The sequence below is a fragment of the Anser anser genome, assembly GCF_964211835.1.
Source record: "Anser anser genome assembly, chromosome: 1".
NCBI lineage: Eukaryota > Metazoa > Chordata > Aves > Anseriformes > Anatidae > Anser > Anser anser.
In genome coordinates, this window is record NC_139720.1 from 18,177,936 (window position 1) to 18,199,396 (window position 21,461).

Here is a 21,461-nt window from a genome sequence, read left to right on the forward strand (position 1 = left end):
CAGAAATCCACACTACACTCAACTGTGTTTTTAATTCAGCACTTTTGTGTCTACCTCATTCCATTGTGAAGCACAGTGAGAAAGTTGTAGAGGAAATGATATTATCTTATCATATAGAAAAGAGTTGTTAATTCATTCCTTAAAATGTTCTAATTTGCATGTAAGCACTTTACATTATTTCATTTACATTCTCAATAGAAAGCTAGACTTGGTCATCAAAACCAGAACAAACTTCCTTTCATAATCATGTTGTAGCAATTATTTCTAACATGAATGTGTGTGGGCTGAACAGTTTTGCAGAAATAAAAAAAGATAAATGAAAATAGGATTCATTTGAAGTGTGTACAAGGCATCTAGTAGTCTTGACTCTGTCAACAGTGTATTTTATTATGACAGATTGTACAAACACAGTATTAGACTGGAATCAAAAAAACATTTTATTTTTTTTTTTTTTTTGGCACTGGCCCACTCTAGGCCCTTTTCTTTTCAACTCTGTCCATCACTCCGTCAGAGGGCTGTTGGTAATTCTCTTCTTCCCACGTTGTTCCTAGTGTATAAGGTCAGCCATATTGTTGGCAAAAATACCTTTGCCCCCAGTTAGTGACTTGGTTCCCATCTCTCCCAGACACTGATCTCAGACTGGGTCCCCTGTAAACCAAAACCTTGTTGCTGACACCAGCAGTGCAGCCAATTATTGACATGCAGCATCAGTCCCATCCTCCTTACGCCTCTTCCCCTCACCCGTAGGACTGAGGAGAACATTGCTTGGGACCAGTGCCTGTCACTATTACCCCTAGAGATCTGTAGTCACTTTTGATACCCTCCAGATTGCCGCCTCATTGGTGCCCACATGGAAGAACAGCAAGGGATAATAGAGGCTCAGAAAAACTGTCAGCCTTTCTAAACAGTCCTAGATCTGGGTCCCCAGCAAGCAGCAAACTTCTGTAAGTGATAGGTCAGGTCAACGGCTGGGGGTCTCTGTCCCCTGCAGCAGGGAGTCACCTACTACTGTCACTTGCTGCTTCCTCCTGGCTCCTGTGTGGCTTAGGATCAGTTGGCTCAGATGCTTTATTTGAGGGTGCACCCAACTACTCCTCTTCACCTTAGAGGGCAACGAGTCTGTTCCATAGTTGCAAGTCTTCAAGTGGAACAGGAGCCCTCCTCTTGCTGCCAGAAGTCATCAGCTTTCAGCCTTTGCCTTCTTTCCACTTACTGTTCTGAAAGGGACAGACTGTGCCTCCGCTGCAGGGCTGTGAGACTATAGGGTTTCTGTCTCTCTCTCTCATCCTTTTAGCTGCTTCATAGCCATGCTCATTTCCTCACATAACTTCTCTGCTTGGTGGCCCAGCTCTTCAGCAATGGCTCATGTCCCGCAGGAAGGGAGACCATCTCTTCCAGCCTCGGGGAGAGGCCTCAGGCACTCCTTGTAGCCTGGGCCTTACAAGGCCGCATCTACCATCTGAAGTTCTGCCTAGATCAAAGCCTCTGCCATGACAGGAGCTACTGCTCCAACACCTGCTAGGGAATGCACTCTGTGGTATGTCAGCACTATACCTGAAAACATTTAGGGTGGTCTGAGCTGAGATATGGCCTTTGGCACATGCTCCTGTACCTGTTAGCTATAACCCAGGAGTGGTGCTTTAGGCCTGGCTTTTTGTAAGCCTGTCCCTAGCACTGGCTAAAAGGGACCTTGACGCTCTAACTGTGGGGCATCTGTAACAAAGGCTGTAGATATTCTTGGTTCACAGGCACCTGACTGAACTTGTTAGAAGCTGCTAGAGCTTCCTCAGGCCCATGTTCCTGTGGCTACCTTGTCCTTACCTGGCTGCAGGAGGTGTTTCTGACAATTCCCAGGAGTCCTCTGAAGATCCAGAAACTCCCAAAGCAGAATCCAGCTAAGAATTTTGTAATTATTCATCAAATAATATTTTCTTGACAATGATTAATCTTGATTTATATAGCCATTCTCAGAGATGTTCTAAGACAGGAGGAGAATATGCAGGTTTTTGGACAAAGGAATTCTCTGTGATGGTTCAGAAATACTGCAACACTAAGAAGCATATATAAAATAGCCTGGTGAATACTGAATACAAGCTACTTCTAAGTCAGCACTTAATTTGGGAGCATGAAAACAATGGTATCTTAAAAGCTTTCTGAAACAATAGGACAACAATTTTTGTTCTTTATTTTTTTTTTATTGTTGAATATTTATTTTTAGAGTGGAAAAAATAAGATTGTCATTTAAATTCTAACATGGGCAGCATCAGTATTTACAGTTTGGAATTTCCATTTTTATCCGTTAGCCAGGTTTTTGTATTAGATCATTCAATCAAAATGATTTAGTAACCCTTGTCTTTTTTGTGATACATCTGTTTCTACTTTGTAGAAACAGATTTCTACTATGTAGAAACAGATTTCCACTATGTAGAAACAGATTTCCTTGTGCTTCACTATTAGGCATATCATAAGACTTTCTTCCTTTCCTTTGGATAGGATACTTTCCATTTTCTCACCATGCTTCTATCTTCAAAGATGTTAATGTGATTTTCCCTGACATCCAACTGATCCTTTAAGGGAGGGAAAAGAAGAAGCAGGAGAGGGCAATAGCAGTGTTTTATTCAGTTGCCAGTGTGTAGCAAAACACAGTACATATTTAATCAAGAAATTGACTGTGGCTTTCCTTTTCTGTGATGAACTAGTTGAAGTATAAAACATAAAACTGAGAAGAGAAATAATATATATTTCACTTATTTGAAGTATATTTTGATAATTTAAAGAACATTGCCCCTATTATTCAAAGGTGAAAACTGAAGCTGTAAAAAATTAAGTGACTTTTTCTGAAATCACACACTATTCACCATAACATAAAATTAGGTCATCTTGTTCTGATTCTGGTGCACAGTTCAACATACCCCAGTGAAAACTCTATCTCAAAAAGACTTGAGGAAAAATAGTCTGTAATTCGGGACTTCAGGTTTTCTTCTATTTTAAGATATGTTCTTACATAGTTTTCTTATGCATTTTGGTATACACTCTAAAGATTTCTGTGTGACTATGTACAAATATTAACCTGTCTTTCAGCTTTGCTTGTAATTTAATTACTGTTTAAAAAAAAAAAAAAAAAACAACTTAAGGAAAGATTAATAATAGCAACTATAATTACAATTCAAGTACAATCTTACCACATGAGAAAGTTCTTACCTTGAACTTTTTTCTGTTTCTAGGAAGTTAAGAGGCAGAAGTCAGGTACTGGATGCTTTTGTCAGTAAGATCATGTATGTAGTGCTGAAGATTCTTCTATGGAGATTTTCTGAAATGTTGTCCCACCAGGTTGAGGAGTCGATCCATCCCCTCTATGGTGAGGTTACACACAGTGTATTACGTCCAGTGCTGGGCTCCCCAGTACAAGAGGGACGTGGACATACTGGACAGAGTCCAACATAGGGCTACAAACGAAGATGATGAAGGGACTGGAGCATCTCTCCTGTGAGAGAAGGCTGAGGCACCTGGGACTGTTCAGCCAAGAGCAGAGGAGGCTAAGGGGTGGCCTGCAGCTTCCTCACGAGGGGAGCGAAGGAGCAGGCGCTGAGCTCTGCTCTCTGGGGACAGTAACAGGACCCATGGGAATGGCATGGAGCTGGGACAGGGGAGCGTCAGGCTGGGTGTTAGGAAAAGGTTCTGCATCCAGAGGGTGGTCAGGCACTGGGACAGGCTCCACAGGGCAGTGGGCACAGCACTGTGCTTGCTGGAGTTCAAGAAGCATTTGGACAATGCTCTGAGACACATGGTCTGATTTTTTGGGTGGTTCTTTGGGGACCCAGAAGTTGGACTTGATGAACATTGTGGGTCCTTTCCAACTCAGGGTATTCCATGATTCTATGATTCTAAACTAATCTAAATAATTTAGGCAGGTTTATTTCCTATTTTTTTTTTTTTTTTACAGAACACAATTAAGGTTCTGGAACGAGATTGCTCGTGTTCAATTTTGTATTAGGCCATATCTTGGAGTGCCAAAATTTAAAGAACAGTCCTTTTTGTTGTATTTGGTTTTGTTTATTTTAGTGGAATATCTTCCCTTGTCTCTTGCTCACTCTTTTTTTTCCCCCCCCCCACAAAGAATTGGTTGTTTCCTTTCATATGTCTATTAATATGTTTTGCTTTTTTAAAAATCTTTTTATGAAGGAAAAAAGTGAATAAACTAAGCTACAGAGTATTGGTGAAAATAAAGTTAAAGCAGTGTAATAGTTCTCCTGCTGGCAACCAAGAGAATTAAATGACACAGAGAGTTGTGCGAGCTTATCTACTTTTTCTTGGGGGTAAACTATCTTGCAATTCATTCAAGTGACATATCCTTTTAATCAACACTCCTAGAGCACATATGTTCAGACCTCCCTACCTTTTCTGTACTTGGACCCTGAAGCTTGTTTTGCAAACATACGAGAAGCAGAAGCTTTCACTCATATGTCCCACTTTCAGTCGCGTGCAATCCAATTTGTAAGCAGTTATCATTGTTGCTGTGTTAGCCTGCTAAAGAACAATTTAAAAAGGGAGTAAATTCTGTTTGTCATCATGACAAGAAGAAAGCATGGTGATAGTGAAGTTTTCAATAAAGCCATACTGGACTGGCAATCTTTTCGAAAAGCCTTATAATTGGGGGAGTCTCTTCAGTTACAAGGTGTGGTTTATAAAACCTGCTCCAATCTGTTTGTTTCCCTATTTTTTCTGTTGGAACATAAATCGAGCTGCTTAATGCTTTCCCTTCCCAAAACATTTTTTTCAAATTAGTTTTCATATTGATATCTAACAACAGTACTAACTGTGTGAGCCAAATTCATTACTGGTACAGAAAGATGAATGCAACATCACATATTTCAGTAAAGTTCTGCATTTATCTGCCAGTAGTAAACCTCAGACTTCCTCTGGTTACTTAGTTATGTTTAAGCTTTGACAACAAACAAGTTATTGGTGAGTTGTCTTCTATTTCATACCAAGACTATCCTTTTTGGCATCCATATTTTTAAAGTATAATGACATTTGGTTTGTCTTAAATTTTATCTATTTAGACTTTTTTACCCAGGCACGCATATGTTCAGTGCATTGTTCACTATGATTTAACCATTTATCACTAGAAAACTGTGAAGTGGTGGCTAATGCAAGTATCAGCTGAACTTCCTGTATGTCAAATTATATTTTGTTCATGCATCAGTGTTAGGTAATTTTTATTCTTTTTCAGTGTTCTTTAACTATATTACAGGTCAAAGCTTAAGCTGATGGTTCACCCTACTAAACATCTGAAATCAAATGAGCTTTCTTCTGAGAAAAAGCAAAATGCTTCATTCTGTCAGTCTAAGTATGGATGATAAATTCCATCCTAGATTGTTATTTTTCAGTTTCTAAAGAGTTAAGTTAGATGGCTATGTAGGATAAACATTAAAAATGAAATATTTTGACAGTCATTTTAATCTTATTCTCGTGTTGTTTAGTACAATTTTATGTAGCTCTACTGGTATTTTATTACTTCATAAAGACAAGATACATTTCAGGAACATTACATTTAAATGTTAAGCAGCCAAGCTAGCAAAAATGATCCTCCCTTCCTGGAGTAAAACATCTGCTGAAACTACTGAAGAGTCTATTTTCTTTTATTAATATGATGCATATATTACTTCTATTGATTGAGTTACATGTGCATTTGAAGAAGAGAATAAAATACTAAGGATGCATGAATATATGTTTTCTGAACTAGCTTTCTGATGTGATTACAGATTAGGATGAGAATTAATAAGCAGTTTTTCCATTGACTTCTCTTGTCATTACTCTTAAGTGTGACAACATGTGGACCTTGGGTTGGAGAGGAGAGTATAATTCTAGTGTCATTCACATTTAAGTGCAGCAGTTTTTTTTCCATCTCGTCTAAAGACAATGATTAGTTGCAGCTCCTCTGTTAGGGATTCAGATAGTATCATTTATTTTTCTACTGTTCAATTACAGTATCATAGTACTGTTCATGAAACTAGCCTTGGGGAAAGATAGAGATGAGAAATGTTTCCATCTACAGTTATGCTTCTCACAGGGAGATCTACTATATAGCAAAAGGACCTCACAATTTTGGAGTATATTTGAAGTCTTCTCCCACAATTTTAAATACAGCAGCTTGGCTTGTGCCGACATGCTCACAATCATTGAAAATCATGTTGAAAATGAAAATCACTTGCGATAACATAAAAGATTCCTAAGTGGCATCTGGGAACTTTAGAGTAAAATGTTTTAAATGGTCATTATTCCATACGCAAATAAGGAGATTAATTTAACTTGTGTTTGAGCACTGTAAGGCTAGATAAGCTTCTGTAAAACCCAAGTGATACTTTTGTCAAAAATGACAGAATGTCCAAAATCTGAGCTTTACATCATAATGTTGATGTTTTTTCCCCACTATGCTGTCCAAGGAATTTGAGAAACTTCTGCTCTTGTACTACAGTGCACTGTAGACATATGGCTTTGTTCAACCACTGAGGATGATGTGTTGTCAAAGATTCATGCCAGCACTTGTTTCGCCAAATAGTGTACGATGAGGAACAGGGAATCCAACCTAGTTATCAAAATTTGATGTTTTGAGAGAGGATGAGAAATTTTTAACTGTTATGTTTCCATGACAACAGGTTTTCTTATTTCTAGTTGTCTTCATGATTTATCTTTGCCATTCATGAAAATATGAAGCAGATTGTTTTATGTTTAACAATTAAGAAACCTATTTGTCTCATCTTCACTGCAGAAAATGCATGCAACTGCAATTACTGCTCTGCGTAAATTGTATAATACCTAGATCACCTTGAATTTCTGAGGCCAGCATAATTTTTATGTAATCAGCCTGATTAAATGATAATCAGGCTTCAATGATACTTTATGTCAACAATTAGATAAGTAAAGTTTTAAAGTAGGTGATATGAGAACAAGATCGGAGCACAGAGGTCAATTTTCTGTTCTTCACTTTGCAAATCTGCTTGAGTAACCTTAAGCAAAAGTGTTGGTTTCTTTTGAGTGCCTCCAATTTTGGATGTTTAGTTTCAGGTACTGAATAATTTTCATGGAGCTGAGCAGCTTCAGGTCTCATTTAAAAGAATTTAAAAATGCAAACACACACTATCTGCCTTTCCTAATAAATAAATTAACCAACTTCTTACCGCTATCATAACCAGAGGAAATCTCAGTGAACTAATCAATCTCTTTCCAACTCACAAAAAAAAAAAAAAAAAAAAAGAAAAAAAAGAAAATGGGGAGAGATAAAGTGTCATTTGTTCTCACTTCGTAGTCACTGTTGTTGCCTTAGGGCTGTACCAAGCTTGCTACACTCCCCTCTGAAAGACAAGGGGAGAAATCAGATGTGTGTACAGAACTGAATACATTACCATCAGACTCTGAACGCCTTGAGCAGGTGATACAGACATGTGCAGGCACTCCGGATTGCCCCTGCATGAAGGCAAAGGAACGTTTTATTTCCCTTGTGTTCAGAATCTTCTTTTTCAGTGGTATTAGAACGGGAATATTTTTCCTCTGTGGATTGTATGTGCTTAATATGTAAATATAAAAAGATTGAAAATACCTGTTTACTGTTTTGCAAGTGCTTTAGGATTTTGTTTCTGACGACAGTTAAGAAGTACATGGCACGCAGTTTTTTCCATGAGAAGCAGAACTAACGATACTTGGTTTCCCAGTGATTTGTGTTCTTTATCCCTAATCTTTCCCTCCTTACTTCTGGAACAACCACAGCTCTCTCCATATGGAAAAACCTCTAGGCAAGAGCCAGCACGTACTGTGGCTCTTGTAGAGCTATTCATATATTGATCAGCTGGCCAATATACACATCTGGCCAGCTGGTTGCTGTCAAACTGTGTGGTACGAGCTCTGTTCTCACTGTACCTCTCATTTAGTAAGGCACTTTACCTAACCACACATTTTTATGGAGCTTCTAGGAAAATAATGGATTATGTTTTTCAGATAGAAATTGTCCAAAAGATTCAAAAATTAAGAAGTGCCAGCTGGAAAGACAGACATTCAAAGCAATGGTCTACATTTTGTACCTGTAAGAAATAAGCTAAAAACATATTACATAAATGTTATACTGTCTCAATGTCAAGTACTCAGAAATTAGAAGATGTAAGAATTCAGATTACCTCTGCAATGTGATTTTAACTGCTTTGTGAATATACCATATTTTTAAAGCATTAGCTGCATGATCACATACTATATTTTCCATCTTCATTTTTAATGTATGTAATTATGAGGAGTGCAACTTGATGAAATATGTTTTAGATATTTCTCTGAGATTTCACACAGCAAGGTCAAAGTCCCAAATTCATTTGTTGCAGTTAAATGTGCACACAAACACACACATGCAAAGTCTTGGCAGTATCTTGCTTTAAAGTATCACTACTTCTTACAGAGATATTTAAGATTAGTAGCTATTGATTGGGCTTGTTTCTGCCCTCATTTAATTGATGTAAACAGGGGTACTTCTAACTGAAATCAATAGGGAGCGCTGACCTATGTTAAGTTTGATTTACATGGAATTTAAACAGAGAATGCTATTTTTTTTTCATACTTTCCATGTGAATCGTATGTTTCACTGTAATAAGTAGATACAAGGAGTTGGACCAAAAGCTTAGCACATCCTAAGACTAGTTCCGATGTAGTTAAGGTCATTGTGAGACAAAAGTTAAGTGGCAGCTAACTGTATTTGTGTATGGGCCACTTTTAAATGCCACTTCAGTAGCTTTTATTGGGAGCAAAACATTTTATTGGGAGCAAAATTTAGTGCTTGTCATTGTTTATATTTTATGTAAATAACTATTAATTATAAATATTTAAGATGCCTTCTATATATCAAATGCCGTTTTAGAATAAAGGATTTCATGGACACACATTAGTCTGTTTAAATCAACTGAAGCATTTCAGATTTGATACAATTTGTATGGTGACATCAAAGCCATTGCTTCTAATTTAGCTGATCTGCTTTCCTGAGAGGGAAATGTGTTTCTTATATGCCGTACCTTCTGAGCCCTCCGTCATGTAATCTGGTTGATTTTGGAATCTGATAGGTGTAATGTCAGGCATTTTGAGGAAATCTTCAAGATGGATGCAGGCAATGACTGACAATCTGTGTCCTACTAACTTATATGAAAAAAATAGCTCCTTGAAGCAAATATGGTTTTGCTTCCATTAAAAAGTGCACCTTTCTGAAATGACATTCATCCGTTCCTTGTTGTATTTTTCCTTTAAATAAGAGGGATGATCACATTTATGTTCCAAATTGACACTGAAGAATGTAGAGCATATATATTCTGTGCAGAGATTATTTAATATTTAGGAAAAAAATACCAAAGGTTATAAAGGAAAAAAGTCATGTCTTGATCTTAGACCTGGAGATGTTCTGAAAATTTCCCTACTGGATGATTATAGTTTGATGAATGGAACCTCCAAGTCTAGAGACAACAACGATTAGTAACTGAATACTGTTTCGTAGGTGTAATGTATGAAGGTGGTCAGAATACAATGAACTTGAATTTCATCTTCCACTTGGGGAAAATTGAGAGTAATTCTTCTGAAATCAGTAGAATTACATTATAACAAGGTATTGCCTGTAGAAGGTAAATGGACCAGAATAAATTATTCTTCTGTAACTGTTTTCAATTAATTCCCTTATGAACTTTCTATTCTGGGGAAAAAAAAAAAAAAAAAAAAAAAGAAAAAAAAAGTTATTTTTTAACAATAATTCTATTTTTTTTAATTTTTTTTTTTGTTTTTTTTTTTTTTCAGGTAAACCAGGCCTAATGCCCTAATATCAGAATTTGTTAAGTGGTTTGAAATGTTAGCAGTATGACATGGAGGTTTGGATGTCAAGTTACTGATATGATTCTAAAATGATAAAATGATATTCTCGTAATTAGGAGCTTAATGTGAATGTTGACTCAATTGGTATTCTTAATATGCACTAGTGCAGTATCCTTCATCCCAGACACACTTCGTATTTAGTATTCTACTTGACTATTTGGATAGAATGGTAAAAGTCTGGCTTGTTCTTCATCATTAAAAAGTAGATTTTTGTTGGAGTATAATTAATAGCAGATGTATAACTGTAATTTTTTTTTGATAGAAGCAAAGCTGTGTAATTTTTGTCACTATTTTATAAACATGAGGTCAAAGACAGAAAACTTTTTTTTCAGTGAAGACAGGCTATGAAAGACAAAATTTACTTCCCAGAGAATGAATAAAATACCATAGAATCATAGAATATCCTTTTGTAGTACCTGTGTTGGCAAAACAATCTTTAACATGCCAGTTAAATATCAAGGTTATGGAAGTCACAATTTAGATGGGAAATCTTACTTGGAGCATCACAATTTCATCCTTAAGGTCATCTTCACTTGCCTTCTAACCAGGCTGCTGACTTAAGAGACACCCAGGAGCAATGGTGCCAGCCCGAGCAGGCAGACGCGCCCGGCGTGCTTGCAGCCAAGCTGAAGGCTGCCCCTGCACAGCAGCACTGGTAAAGCCAGTGAGTTGAGTGTGGGTTGGAAGGGTGACGGTCCTTACAGGCACTGTCCTGGTGTGTTCAGTACCAACTTCTGCTACTGACTTACTGTCATTAAGTAAATGATACTGGCACAAAGCTGCCCTACAACCTGCGTACAAGAGTATTTTAGTATTGAGGCATGTCATCTACTGCATTTTAGATGTTTAGATGTTTGACAGGACACGGATACTTCCTTTAACACACATCTTGTACCCTATATTCTGTCTAGTACCCTGATCGTAACATGGATTTTGTAATTCCTGGAAGGAAGATCAATCTGAGTAGAGCTGAAACAACTTTAATGAAGACAATCAGATAGCTTCTCTAAGGAAAAAGGAATTCTGAATGGGCCAACAGGAAAATACAAGACAATAAGAACAGTACTATAGTGACTGAGAAATCATTTTTCTGAATGGTTTTAAGATTTCTGTGGACATTAGCAAATTAGCTTGAAAGAGAGTAAAACAGCTTCTAGGAGAAAGCAGTGAATCTGAAGTTGCAAAGGGGAGAAATTTAGACATCAGACCGTCACTTGCTGGGGTGCAGTGGTTTGTCAGTGATGATCTGGTCACATTAAGGAATTGAGTATGACTTGCTAAGGATGTTTTGTGTCTTGGGAAAGATAGCTTTAAATTTAAGGGGTAAGAGTAATTCTGTGTATGTAATACGGAAGTGTATTTCACTTTAAAACATTTGTTCTAAACAATGCATAATGAAAGATCTCATGTGGAAAACTGGGGGAAGTAGGCCAATGGGTAATGAACTAATTTAGAGCTTGCCTATATTGCTTTTTTGGAAATGTACTTTTGGAGGTACATGCCAACTAGACTTGGCATGGAAGAAAAATAAATATATAAAGAAGTATAGATTAAGTACTAAAAATAACTAAATAAAAATTTAGTTGTTTTTTTCCCCCAGTATTTTCAGCTTTATAATTGCAAATATTCCAGACCTATTCATGTTACAGATAGAATTAGAACACTACTGTAGCAGAATACAATCAAAACCTTCTTCCATTACTCTAAACTCAGTCCAAATCTATATTAATCAGGGCTCTACTTCCAAGCGTGTTAATGTAATCTGCGAAAAAGAAGGGCTACCCCTTGAGGCTAGAATGAAGGAATAAAAGGTAAGAGCACAAATGTCTTTTTTTAGGCATTTAACAATTAATGCATATAATTCAGAAATTCCTTTGACTGATACCACATTATTGGCAAGTGATTCCCACCAAGAGGGTGGAATCAGTGCCTGCTTGTCAAGCTCTGTTCTCCACTGAAGTCTGCCCTGACAACACATGTTCATCTTGGCAGGGCTTCTGAGGCGATGCGATAGTAACGCTTTCTGTCCCAGAGTTGTAAATGGTGCTGCAGTTGACGCATTGTTAACTTAAACGACAGTTGTGGGCTTCTACCTTGGTTTTACTTTTCAAACTGTATTTTTCAAGATGAGGCAGCTTGATGTTATATACATATATATGTTTATTTCTATGGATACTTCTCAGCTGCTGGCACACAATAGTGTTTAAAACACGCAGATGGGCAGCGCGGTTCCATTTACCTCTGGTGTGCATTCTGTCATTGGCAGCCGATATGAGGAAGCCACAGGGACACATCTCCATACAAATGTGATTTTAAAAAGGCAATTTTCATTTTTTATGGTGGCTTTACAGAGTTTTCACAAAATTTAATGTGCGGATGACTTGCTATAGCATATTGAAAGTCAAAAGGCCTTATTCAACTTTTGTGTTTAACAGATTACTTGATGTCTCAAAATTAAAATAACCACAATTATAAAATGTTATTTGTGGTTAGAGACAGTGGGCTTCTTTGCAGAGTTTGGTATTTAATCAGGCAAGACATTCAGCTGCTCTGAAAAAAAAAAAAAGACATATTAAAAACAATGTCCAAGAGTTTAATCAGTGTAATTATTATTTAAATACAGGTTTAAAGTTTTAATGCTTTTAAATTATATTCCATTATCTTTACAGTGATTGAAGTCTATGCATCACAAGAAAGACTATGAATCTTTGTTAATATAGTTATTGCTACGCTCACCACTGCTGTAGTACAGCTCTGGAGAGAGGAGACTCTTCCACGGGCCAAGGTAATGTTCCAAGGGCTGCTCTATGCTGGGCTGTGCATAAGTAGAAATATCTAGTCATTAATGCCATTGCTAACTGGAAACTGGGGCAACAGAAGCAAAACTCCCCTCTAGCACAAACAGGGCTCAGGGCCAGTGGAGACGACATCTGTTTAGGCCTTGTTCACTTCTGTAATATCCATTCCTTGCACCTTTCAAAACAGCAAGTGAAGTACATGCAGCTTTGTGTTCATAGATCATCATCTAGACTGTACAGATTTATTATTATTAAAACTGAATGAAAAAGAGAAATAATCAGAGACATGAAAAACTTCATAAGTGTTACAATATTCATGAATTCATTTCAAACTCTTCCTACAGTTCACTGAGTTAACTGAAGCTACAGGTAGCTACAAAGTCTAAAATGTCTGTGAATTCGTACAATTTATTGACATGAAAGACAATATTAATATATTTAGTCTTTCAGTATTTCATGTGCTGTCACTGTTCTTAACCCTGCAACATATCCACAACAGTATTCCTTACACAAGTTATTCCACCCTGGTATTCCTTATACTAGAGAGTTCTTGCTTTTGCACACTTTGCAATTGGCCTAGTGCTTGTTAATTATTTTATTGGCTTAAATGATACTATTACTAGAAGAAATCATACATGCATTAATAAATATTTGTGGAATTATTTCTTAAGAGAAAGATGCTAAGAAGATGGAACACGTACAGCATCACAAATAATAAGTGATATAGTAAAATAAAACTTAGTTCTGGACATAACGGAAGCTCTAAATCTTTGGGGGTTTTGAATGATGTAGGGGTTTTTAACTGAGTAAAATACTAAAAACTGAGTAGAAATGTAAATCAAAATATTTTTCTAATAAAAATCAGAACCGTTGTATACTATTCATAAATTGTGCAGTTCATGTTAATAATTTTAAAAGACCAGATTGTCTTATTTTTTATGTGGAACAGTTTGTAGGATATCTTATAAACATTGTTATTAACTTTTTATTTATGATTTGTCTTTCAAAATAGTTAAATGGCTACAGACCGTTACTGGGGATGCATTTTTGCTGACACAAACTTGGCTGTTCCCCCTGGTTTTTGTAATCATTTGTATTATTCCAGTCAAATTTTGATGATTCCAGAGAGTTTAAATGACTGGGTATAATAATGCATGGTACTTTCTATGTAGAAAAAAATAATAAAATAAATTTATCGTAAATAATGATCACCTGGCATCAAGAACTTCCTTTTTTCTAAATTTGTTTTCTTTATCCATTTGAGACTGAAAGCGTTACAAAATCATTCCTGCTATATTTTACTTCCAGACACATTTATGTCTCAGATTCATTGAGTTTGATATTAAGTTCTGTTTCCATCTCTGTTTGAAATACTGTCTTACTTATATTGGATTCATTTGCCTCATTTTGGTCTTGAGAACCCTGTGACACTAACCCCCCATTTTTTCCTCTTTCCTCTTCCTGTTTTAAAAGTGACAACTGTCACTTGTTCATGTAAATATTGGCTCTATATAAATTTAGATCTTATTTAACTGAGTCAGAGAATATTAATTAGTAAATGGATTCTCCTGGCAACTGAAAAAAAAAAATCTAAAAGATTGTTCAGGCGTTCTGCATTGGTCTAACCAAATAAGTGAATTAATATATATAAAAGTATGTATATATGTGTGTATGGAAATCATCCTTTTCAAAGTTTCCCAGAAAAGAACATTCTTTAGGTGGAAAATTCTTGTCCCAGCTTTGCTTGTGACCTGCGGAAAGATCAACAAGTCACTTCTCTTCCTCAGCTTTTTTTTTGGAAAGTGAAAGCATTGATATTTTCTCCCATATCAGGGGGTGAGATGTGGAGATATAAATGAGATCTACTTGAAAGATAAGATACATAAGGGCTAGATAGTTCTATTACCATCTTATTGTATATGCATATTCTTCCAAAATAAATAAAATTTACCCTACATAAAGTTTGTCCTTTATTTTTATAATATGGCCTTGATTTTGGTGTTTGTTTTTACTTTTCCTGAACCAAAACCTGCAATTATCTTGGTAGCCTGGACATATAGCCCTAAATGTATTTGATTACTCCCTTTTCAATTTTAGTGCTTGATTACATTTTTTTCAATAACTGTAAACAGAGAAAGCAATGCAAATTAATTGAAATTGTGACTATAGACTCACTGTAATTGTTAATAATTCACTAGTTTTGCAAATGCATTGCATTGAGAATCATTCAAATTCCAGAAAATTAAAATTCCATCATCTCCAAGTTCTTGAAGTACTTACTGTAAACATACAACAAAGATATAATGGAATATTGATTAACTTTTGAGCCTGACCTCTCAAACTTTACAGTTCCACTACTGGTAGATCAGAACTGTGCATAGAGAATATACTTGTGACATACATAACACTTAAATTTAAAAATTGTTTCAACAAGCTGCTTGAATTTCTGTTTTACTAACCTCTCCATGGATTATCATTACCCAAATGTAGTCCAATTTATCCATATTGTGAAAAAGTATTGGGAAACAGCTGGATATATTCTATCACAATTCTGTTTTTTTAATGTAACTTTTTTTTTTGTTCTTTAAACATTGTGTTTTAGGATTTCTGCAATTCAATTTCAATTTGTGCTATACAGATTCATGTGATAATCTGCAATTCTTTTTTAAAAGAAAAATCTGTAGCCAGGCTAAGATCATGTTGTCTCACTAGCTCACAAATTATATTGTCTTTAAAATATCCTCTAACATTTCCATGCAACTGTGTTTTAAGAGGTTATATAAAATAATAAAATCCTGTCATTGGTCATGCTTTATTTGTTTTAGTCATTAGTTTTAAACCATTTCTAGGAAAATAACTCAGTTCCTTGGGATGACTTTCCTTTTTAATTTTTGCTTTTTGCCTTTTTAATTTTTCCCCTCTTTGGCATGTATTAAATTGTAATATCTTTGGTTTCACTCCTGATCAGTAATAGCAATGCAGTTTGCTCCAGGTGGCCAACATTGAAGATTCTTTTTCAGTCTTTTTGTAAGGCATCTGTAGGCTTGACAGCTCCTCTTCTGAATCTTCAGTGCATGTAGGTTCATTCGCATCTATTTAAGTACAAACAGATGTTGATCCAAGGGGATGTTATATCACAGTTTGGAAACAGGAATGAAATGAAACATTGGATTACTCTCAAAACTGAGATTGCTTTGTTGTTAAAATACAGAAATTACAGGAACAGAACCAGGGCAGTTTTCAGGTTCACTCCCCTGTTACTGTAGCCAGTAATGCCACAAAATCATAGCTCAGGAGGATCAATGAAACCTCATGCACATTTCAGATCATTTCCCAACACCTTGTAACAAACTTTAGACCTGTAAATGGTGAAGAAGCATAACCACAATGTGCCTTAAGAATGCAGCAAGACAAATTCATGCAGAAGTTCTGAGTTTCTTAAAAAGTAAAGTTTTATCCTGGAGTGTAAAACAAAGTTTATTAGGTGAACAGCCCAAATAATAAGACGAAGTGGACTATGTCCTTCACCACAGAGGAGTCAATGCTTTCTTCCCATCTGGCAAGAAAAACCTGTTCCTGATTGAGAATCCTACGTCTAATTAAGCCCTGAATAAGTAAGACAGAAAAAGTATTTCAGAGAATTTGTCAATTGCGGAAGTATCAGCATAACCTTATATTTTCTTTCATGTTAGCTCAAGGGAAAGCAGTCTCTAGCATTCACATAACCAAGAAAAATAATAATTTAAATTCCTTGCAAGTAGCAATACCAATGAAACATGGGATTCACACAGTATAAACAGTGGAAACAAGCACAAGAAAATAGCAATATCAAGCCTTTCATTTGCCTGATGGTTTTTGTTTCTACCATAGAGCCTAACATGAGAAAGTTCAGTTTTTACTGTGCTGTTAGATTAAATGAACCGTATGTGAGTTTTAAGGGGCAGTGAGATTTCAAAGGTGAAAAGTCTGTGAGCAGAAACTGTTGTTAAACTATACCATCTGCATGTTATCTATTATGAAAAGATATGAAGTCCAGAGCAGAAGGGACCAGAGACGAAACTAGTTTCTAAAGCACCTATGATTTCTCCAATAAAAAATAATGGTAGCAGAATTATACCAGTATTAACTGCTATTGAGAACACTGTCCCAGATGTGCTGTACAGCTGCTATTATCCTTTTTTATGGATTACTTCACTGTGAATGGATGAACCAAATTAAACCCACATTTTTGTTAATTTAATGACAAGCAGTATATAGAGTAAGTGCCCTGTTTCAATTTTTTAATTGCTTTTTAATAAAGACTTGCACAGACATGTTCCTCTAGAAGACTTCAGTTCTTCATTTCTTTGAAGTGTACTTCTCTGAGTATAAATGTTTTATTACTCACAAAGTGAAACTGTTTGAAACTGAACTCAAGTTTGAGTGTGAGGTGAAGAAGCAGAGTTTCTTTCCTTTAAAGTGCAACTTACTTTTGAGTAGAGAAAATGCAAATAGCACTAATTTTCATGAATGGCAGTAAGGTCAGGTTCTGTTCTGTTTTGCTACCTGAACAACACAATCCACTTTTTACTTATCAGCATCCAGCAGTACTGTGAAACATCAATCTACCTGCCTTGCCACATGCTGACGTTATTTCTTGGTGATGATTTCCTATTGCTTTATACCTTAGGTCATTATTTCCTATGTACCATGGGAAAAAAAGCAAACAAAAAAAAAAAGTTACCAAATTGTTATGATTGGGACAACATCCTTTTTTTCAGGGATAAAAAATTACAGCACTAGAAAACAGGTTTAATAACATTGGGCCTTTGGGATCTGACTTCAGACAGCATGGTCATGCTCTTCATTTTGCCTCTACTACTGAATGAGAGTAGCAGAGAGGCACCAGGTCAGTTGATCTCTGTTGATTTAGTATCAAACACTTTGGTCACACTTCTGCTGCAACCACAGTCTCTGAGATTGTCCCAGATGGAACTCTATCCCATCCACTCCCCCAAATACTGCTGCTCTAAGGAAAAAAGATCACTTGTAGACATGTTTACACCTATCCCATCTTTATTCCCTGGTCATGCTGTAAAAATACCCAGAAATTTCCAGCTGTTCTAGCACCCATCACTTCAAGGCAAATACAGTGTTGTGTCACTATAAGAGCCAAGTTGTTGGCAGCTGTCTTCTATTGCCCAAGGAAGACTGTAAAGAACACAGGCAAAAACATACAATTATATTTAATAGATGAATTGTAAACAATCTTTGTATCTATAAGGACAATTAAACACAGAGTGGAGAAGACTCGTAATAATAACTGGATGTATGCAATTGCAACTGAAAGTGGAATCTGACTCTCTAGTCAATGTGAAGTCAAAACCTTTCTGTAATCAAAAATGAGTTGTGTTAAGCTTCAGGCAGGGGGATCATAAGCCTAAAACAGTTCCTTTTTCCACCTAAGATAACTTAGTAAGGACAGAAGTTGTCTTACTGGGATATGAAATTCATAATTTTGACTATTGAATCTTTCTCAAATTTAATATCTTTCCTAATATAGTACTTATAGAAACCTGAGAATTTGCCAATTGTTTATTTTTTAAATGTTTTATTTATTTACTTATTCTGACTAATGGGTTTTAAAAAATTGACCTTAATTTGACCTTAATATTTTAAGCAAAGTGCTGTCATGCTGGAATAACTAAAAATGAAATATGCGTTTTTAGAAATAACTAGGAGATTGGCATGACAAAGTCTTTCACTTGGACTGTCTTTAAAAGGATAGAACTACTGTATCTTTGTTGGCATTAAAAAATAAAAGAGGGACAAATACAGTACACGGTTTTTCACTGGTGTTATTAAGTCAGTTACTATTCAGAGAAACTTTTTCCCATTTTTAAATATCTGTATCATAAAGACTAAAATTAGTGTTGCACTTCTATTGCTTTTTAGGTATGTAGATATGTAGACGTGTGCTGTTAATATGGTACATGTGAGTTCTTCTCATGATTTTGCTTAGTTTCAGGGAACTAGTTTTATGTCTCAAACTGTACATGCCCAGTATCAGTCAGCATCAACAGGTGTTTTTCAGCTGGCATGTTTTAATATATTTTCATCCTCAGACATGTTCTCTATAATGTTGTTGAAAATATGACCTTTCTAATTCCCCTGAAGTTACTTGTTTTGTTTAACCATGTTATTAGACAGCACTGCATACTGCATATAGGTAAATCCCTTTACTAAGAGGCAAAGGAGGCTCCTTTTGTTGTACTCATGTGGTTGTAGGCATTTACTGGCATTTGCAAAACAGCCAGACTCTTCGGTGTCCCTGTTGGACAATGATTATTCTCAGAAGCTTGTGAAGAGTCAGTGATGCAGGCGACCTAATTCTCTCCATTTTTAGTTTTGTTGGGAAGAATCAACAGAATTACAGAGAGAGTCTGCTAATTGCAGTCTCCAACTACCTTGAAAGGCCAGTGGTGTGAGGAAACAGAAAATTAACATCTGCATCAGTTTATTTACCAGCTGTAAATTTGCTAGTAAGCAAATGGAATTCTGAATCCAATTAGCATATACACTATGTCACTATCTTTTCTATTATTTTCACCTTCCATTGTTGAGTATACATATTTTTAAATCACTCCCAGGCTTGGTCAGTATTTTTCACACACTCTCAAGTATTATCACAGCTAGTTTCAGCAGGATATTAAGTTGAAAATCTATTTCAAAAGCAGCTATGCCTGCAGATCATAATAGAAAGCTTCTTTGGTGTTCAGACCAATAAATAAATTAGAAGAAGGGCTTTAAGCTCTGCATGATAAAATGAGCTGAAAGTAGGGCAGAGAAAGAACAACCTTTGTAACGAGCCTAGCCCGGAGCTAAGGAGAATCAGAAGTTCATTGTGTATTTCAGTACATGGTGCAACAACAGTATGAAGAGTTGGTGACTGAGGTTTTTCACTGCCTCAGGATGCCAGTGATTCAGCTGTATATAATGATAGGGAATGCCAAGAATGCACTAAATAAATCTTGTCTCTGTAACTCATAAGTTTGTACTGGAGCTATGGGCAGGATGGAAAACCTGACATGAGTTTGTAGCCAGCAGGATGCGGTATGGTCCAGTTCGCTGTATTTACTTGATCACTGGAGAACAGAGAGTGTATCTTATTAGTGTGATTTCATAAAAAGAAGAAATTAAAACACAATAGAAATAAGGCACAAATTGATGGTATATATACAAAATTTACTTGTGGACTAAGAGAAGCATCAAATTTGAAGATGGTAGTATGTTCTGTTGAAAATCAGAGAGGCAAACTCTGAACAGAGCAGTGGATGCCTAAAACATCCAGCATCTGAGAGCCATGAACTTCAGGGTTCTGCATACACCTAAAGTGCATTTACAAGATGTCCTATCTGATCTTCCTTTCTGCTGTGCATGTTCCACTTCTGAAAGAAAGATAAACAGCACAGATGTGTGTGTTTGCATAAAAGAATTAGGAGGTATGGATCCATTGAGTTGTTCACGTGCTTAAAATTGCAACAATATTAACGTTTGAAATACTGAATGAAGGCTACATTTTTAGTTTAAACTATTGGATTAGGAATTTACTGAGATGATTTTTCACCCATTTCTCTTGTCTTTTAAATTTCTCAGCTCTTGATTTTCTACTTCTTTTCTAAACCTCTCCAGCTTTGAAATACTGTATTGAAAGAAGATTGATGCTAGATGAAAATACCTGAATACTTGACACATAAATTTTGCCTTGACCAGTTGATACGTGAACTAGAGTATTTTGAATTGTAAGTGCATGGCATTTCCTCTTTCATGAATGTCATCTGCAGAAAAATCACAACCACTTGAAAATAGAGGAGTTCACAATGTATAACTCACAGCAGTGACTTTGTTAATGCTGCTCACAGTGATTTTTCTGCTTAGAGGCTGGGTGAAGACAGCCTTCAGAAGTGCCTGGGTATAACTGAAGTGACAGATATGAAAAAAAGTAAACTGCCCTATCAGCAAAATTTCCCAATGTTTGAGATGTTTTTTTAAGATGAAAAGGATTATTCTTCTTCCATTATTGTAAAACAAACAAACAAACAACAACAAACACAGAAAATCATGCTGATTTATTTAAGATGGAATTGATGTTTATTTCTCTTCCTATTGCAGTAATTCCCATCTCTACTTCCTTCACATGAAATCCATAGCAGTTTCTCACCTAGAAATACGAAAAATCAGTCATGTGAAATGCTCTTTCTAACCTAGCTGCTACACCTTTGCACAAAATTCAGTCAACTCTTTAAAACAGAAATAGCCAGATTCCTTGGGGGAGTAGCCCTTGGGCAGGCAGGCTTCTCGGGTTAGCCAGGTAAATAAAAGAACTTAGCAAGCACGAAGCAAAGCCATAAACCTAGGAGAAAATCTTTGTTAGATCTTTAAACTTCAAAATGTTTAGGCTCATGATAAAAAAGTGCACTTAAAGCCACTCCAAACAGCAGCCCAGTAAAGAAGATTTCATGGAAGAGCAGAGAGATGAACCATTCCACCTCTTTTGGGGTAACAGTGTTCCTATGCAAAACAGAGTTTTTGCTTTTCTAACAGAGTTTAGCTTTCTGGGGCAGAAGGTGCAAGTGGAATCCAGACTTCATTCTTGCTCCAAGTAATGTCTGTCCAGGGACTATGTCATGTCCATGAATTGCCTATGAGATGAGGCCTTCTGCATATTTTCTGATGGTTACATCTAGACATAAATTAGCTTTAACCTGGCTGAGAGAAGAGCTTTTCTTACTTTTT

At 36.2% G+C, this 21,461-nt stretch overlaps 1 protein-coding gene across 4 annotated transcripts in view; it reads left to right on the top strand.

The window, feature by feature from the left end:
* The window catches only part of TAFA5 (TAFA chemokine like family member 5), a 432,306-nt gene that overhangs the window by 46,623 nt on the left and 364,222 nt on the right, over nucleotides 1-21,461 (top strand). Inside the window, exons 3-4 of one of the 4 annotated variants that reach the window (XM_083821411.1) lie at nucleotides 3,225-3,358; nucleotides 11,622-12,549. The exons of 2 other annotated variants lie outside the window; for them this stretch is intronic. In XM_083821411.1, the coding sequence (XP_083677537.1) occupies nucleotides 3,225-3,358; nucleotides 11,622-11,644 (157 nt within the window). In that variant the 3' untranslated portion in view covers nucleotides 11,645-12,549. One more of the 4 variants, XM_083821412.1, reaches the window with a different exon arrangement.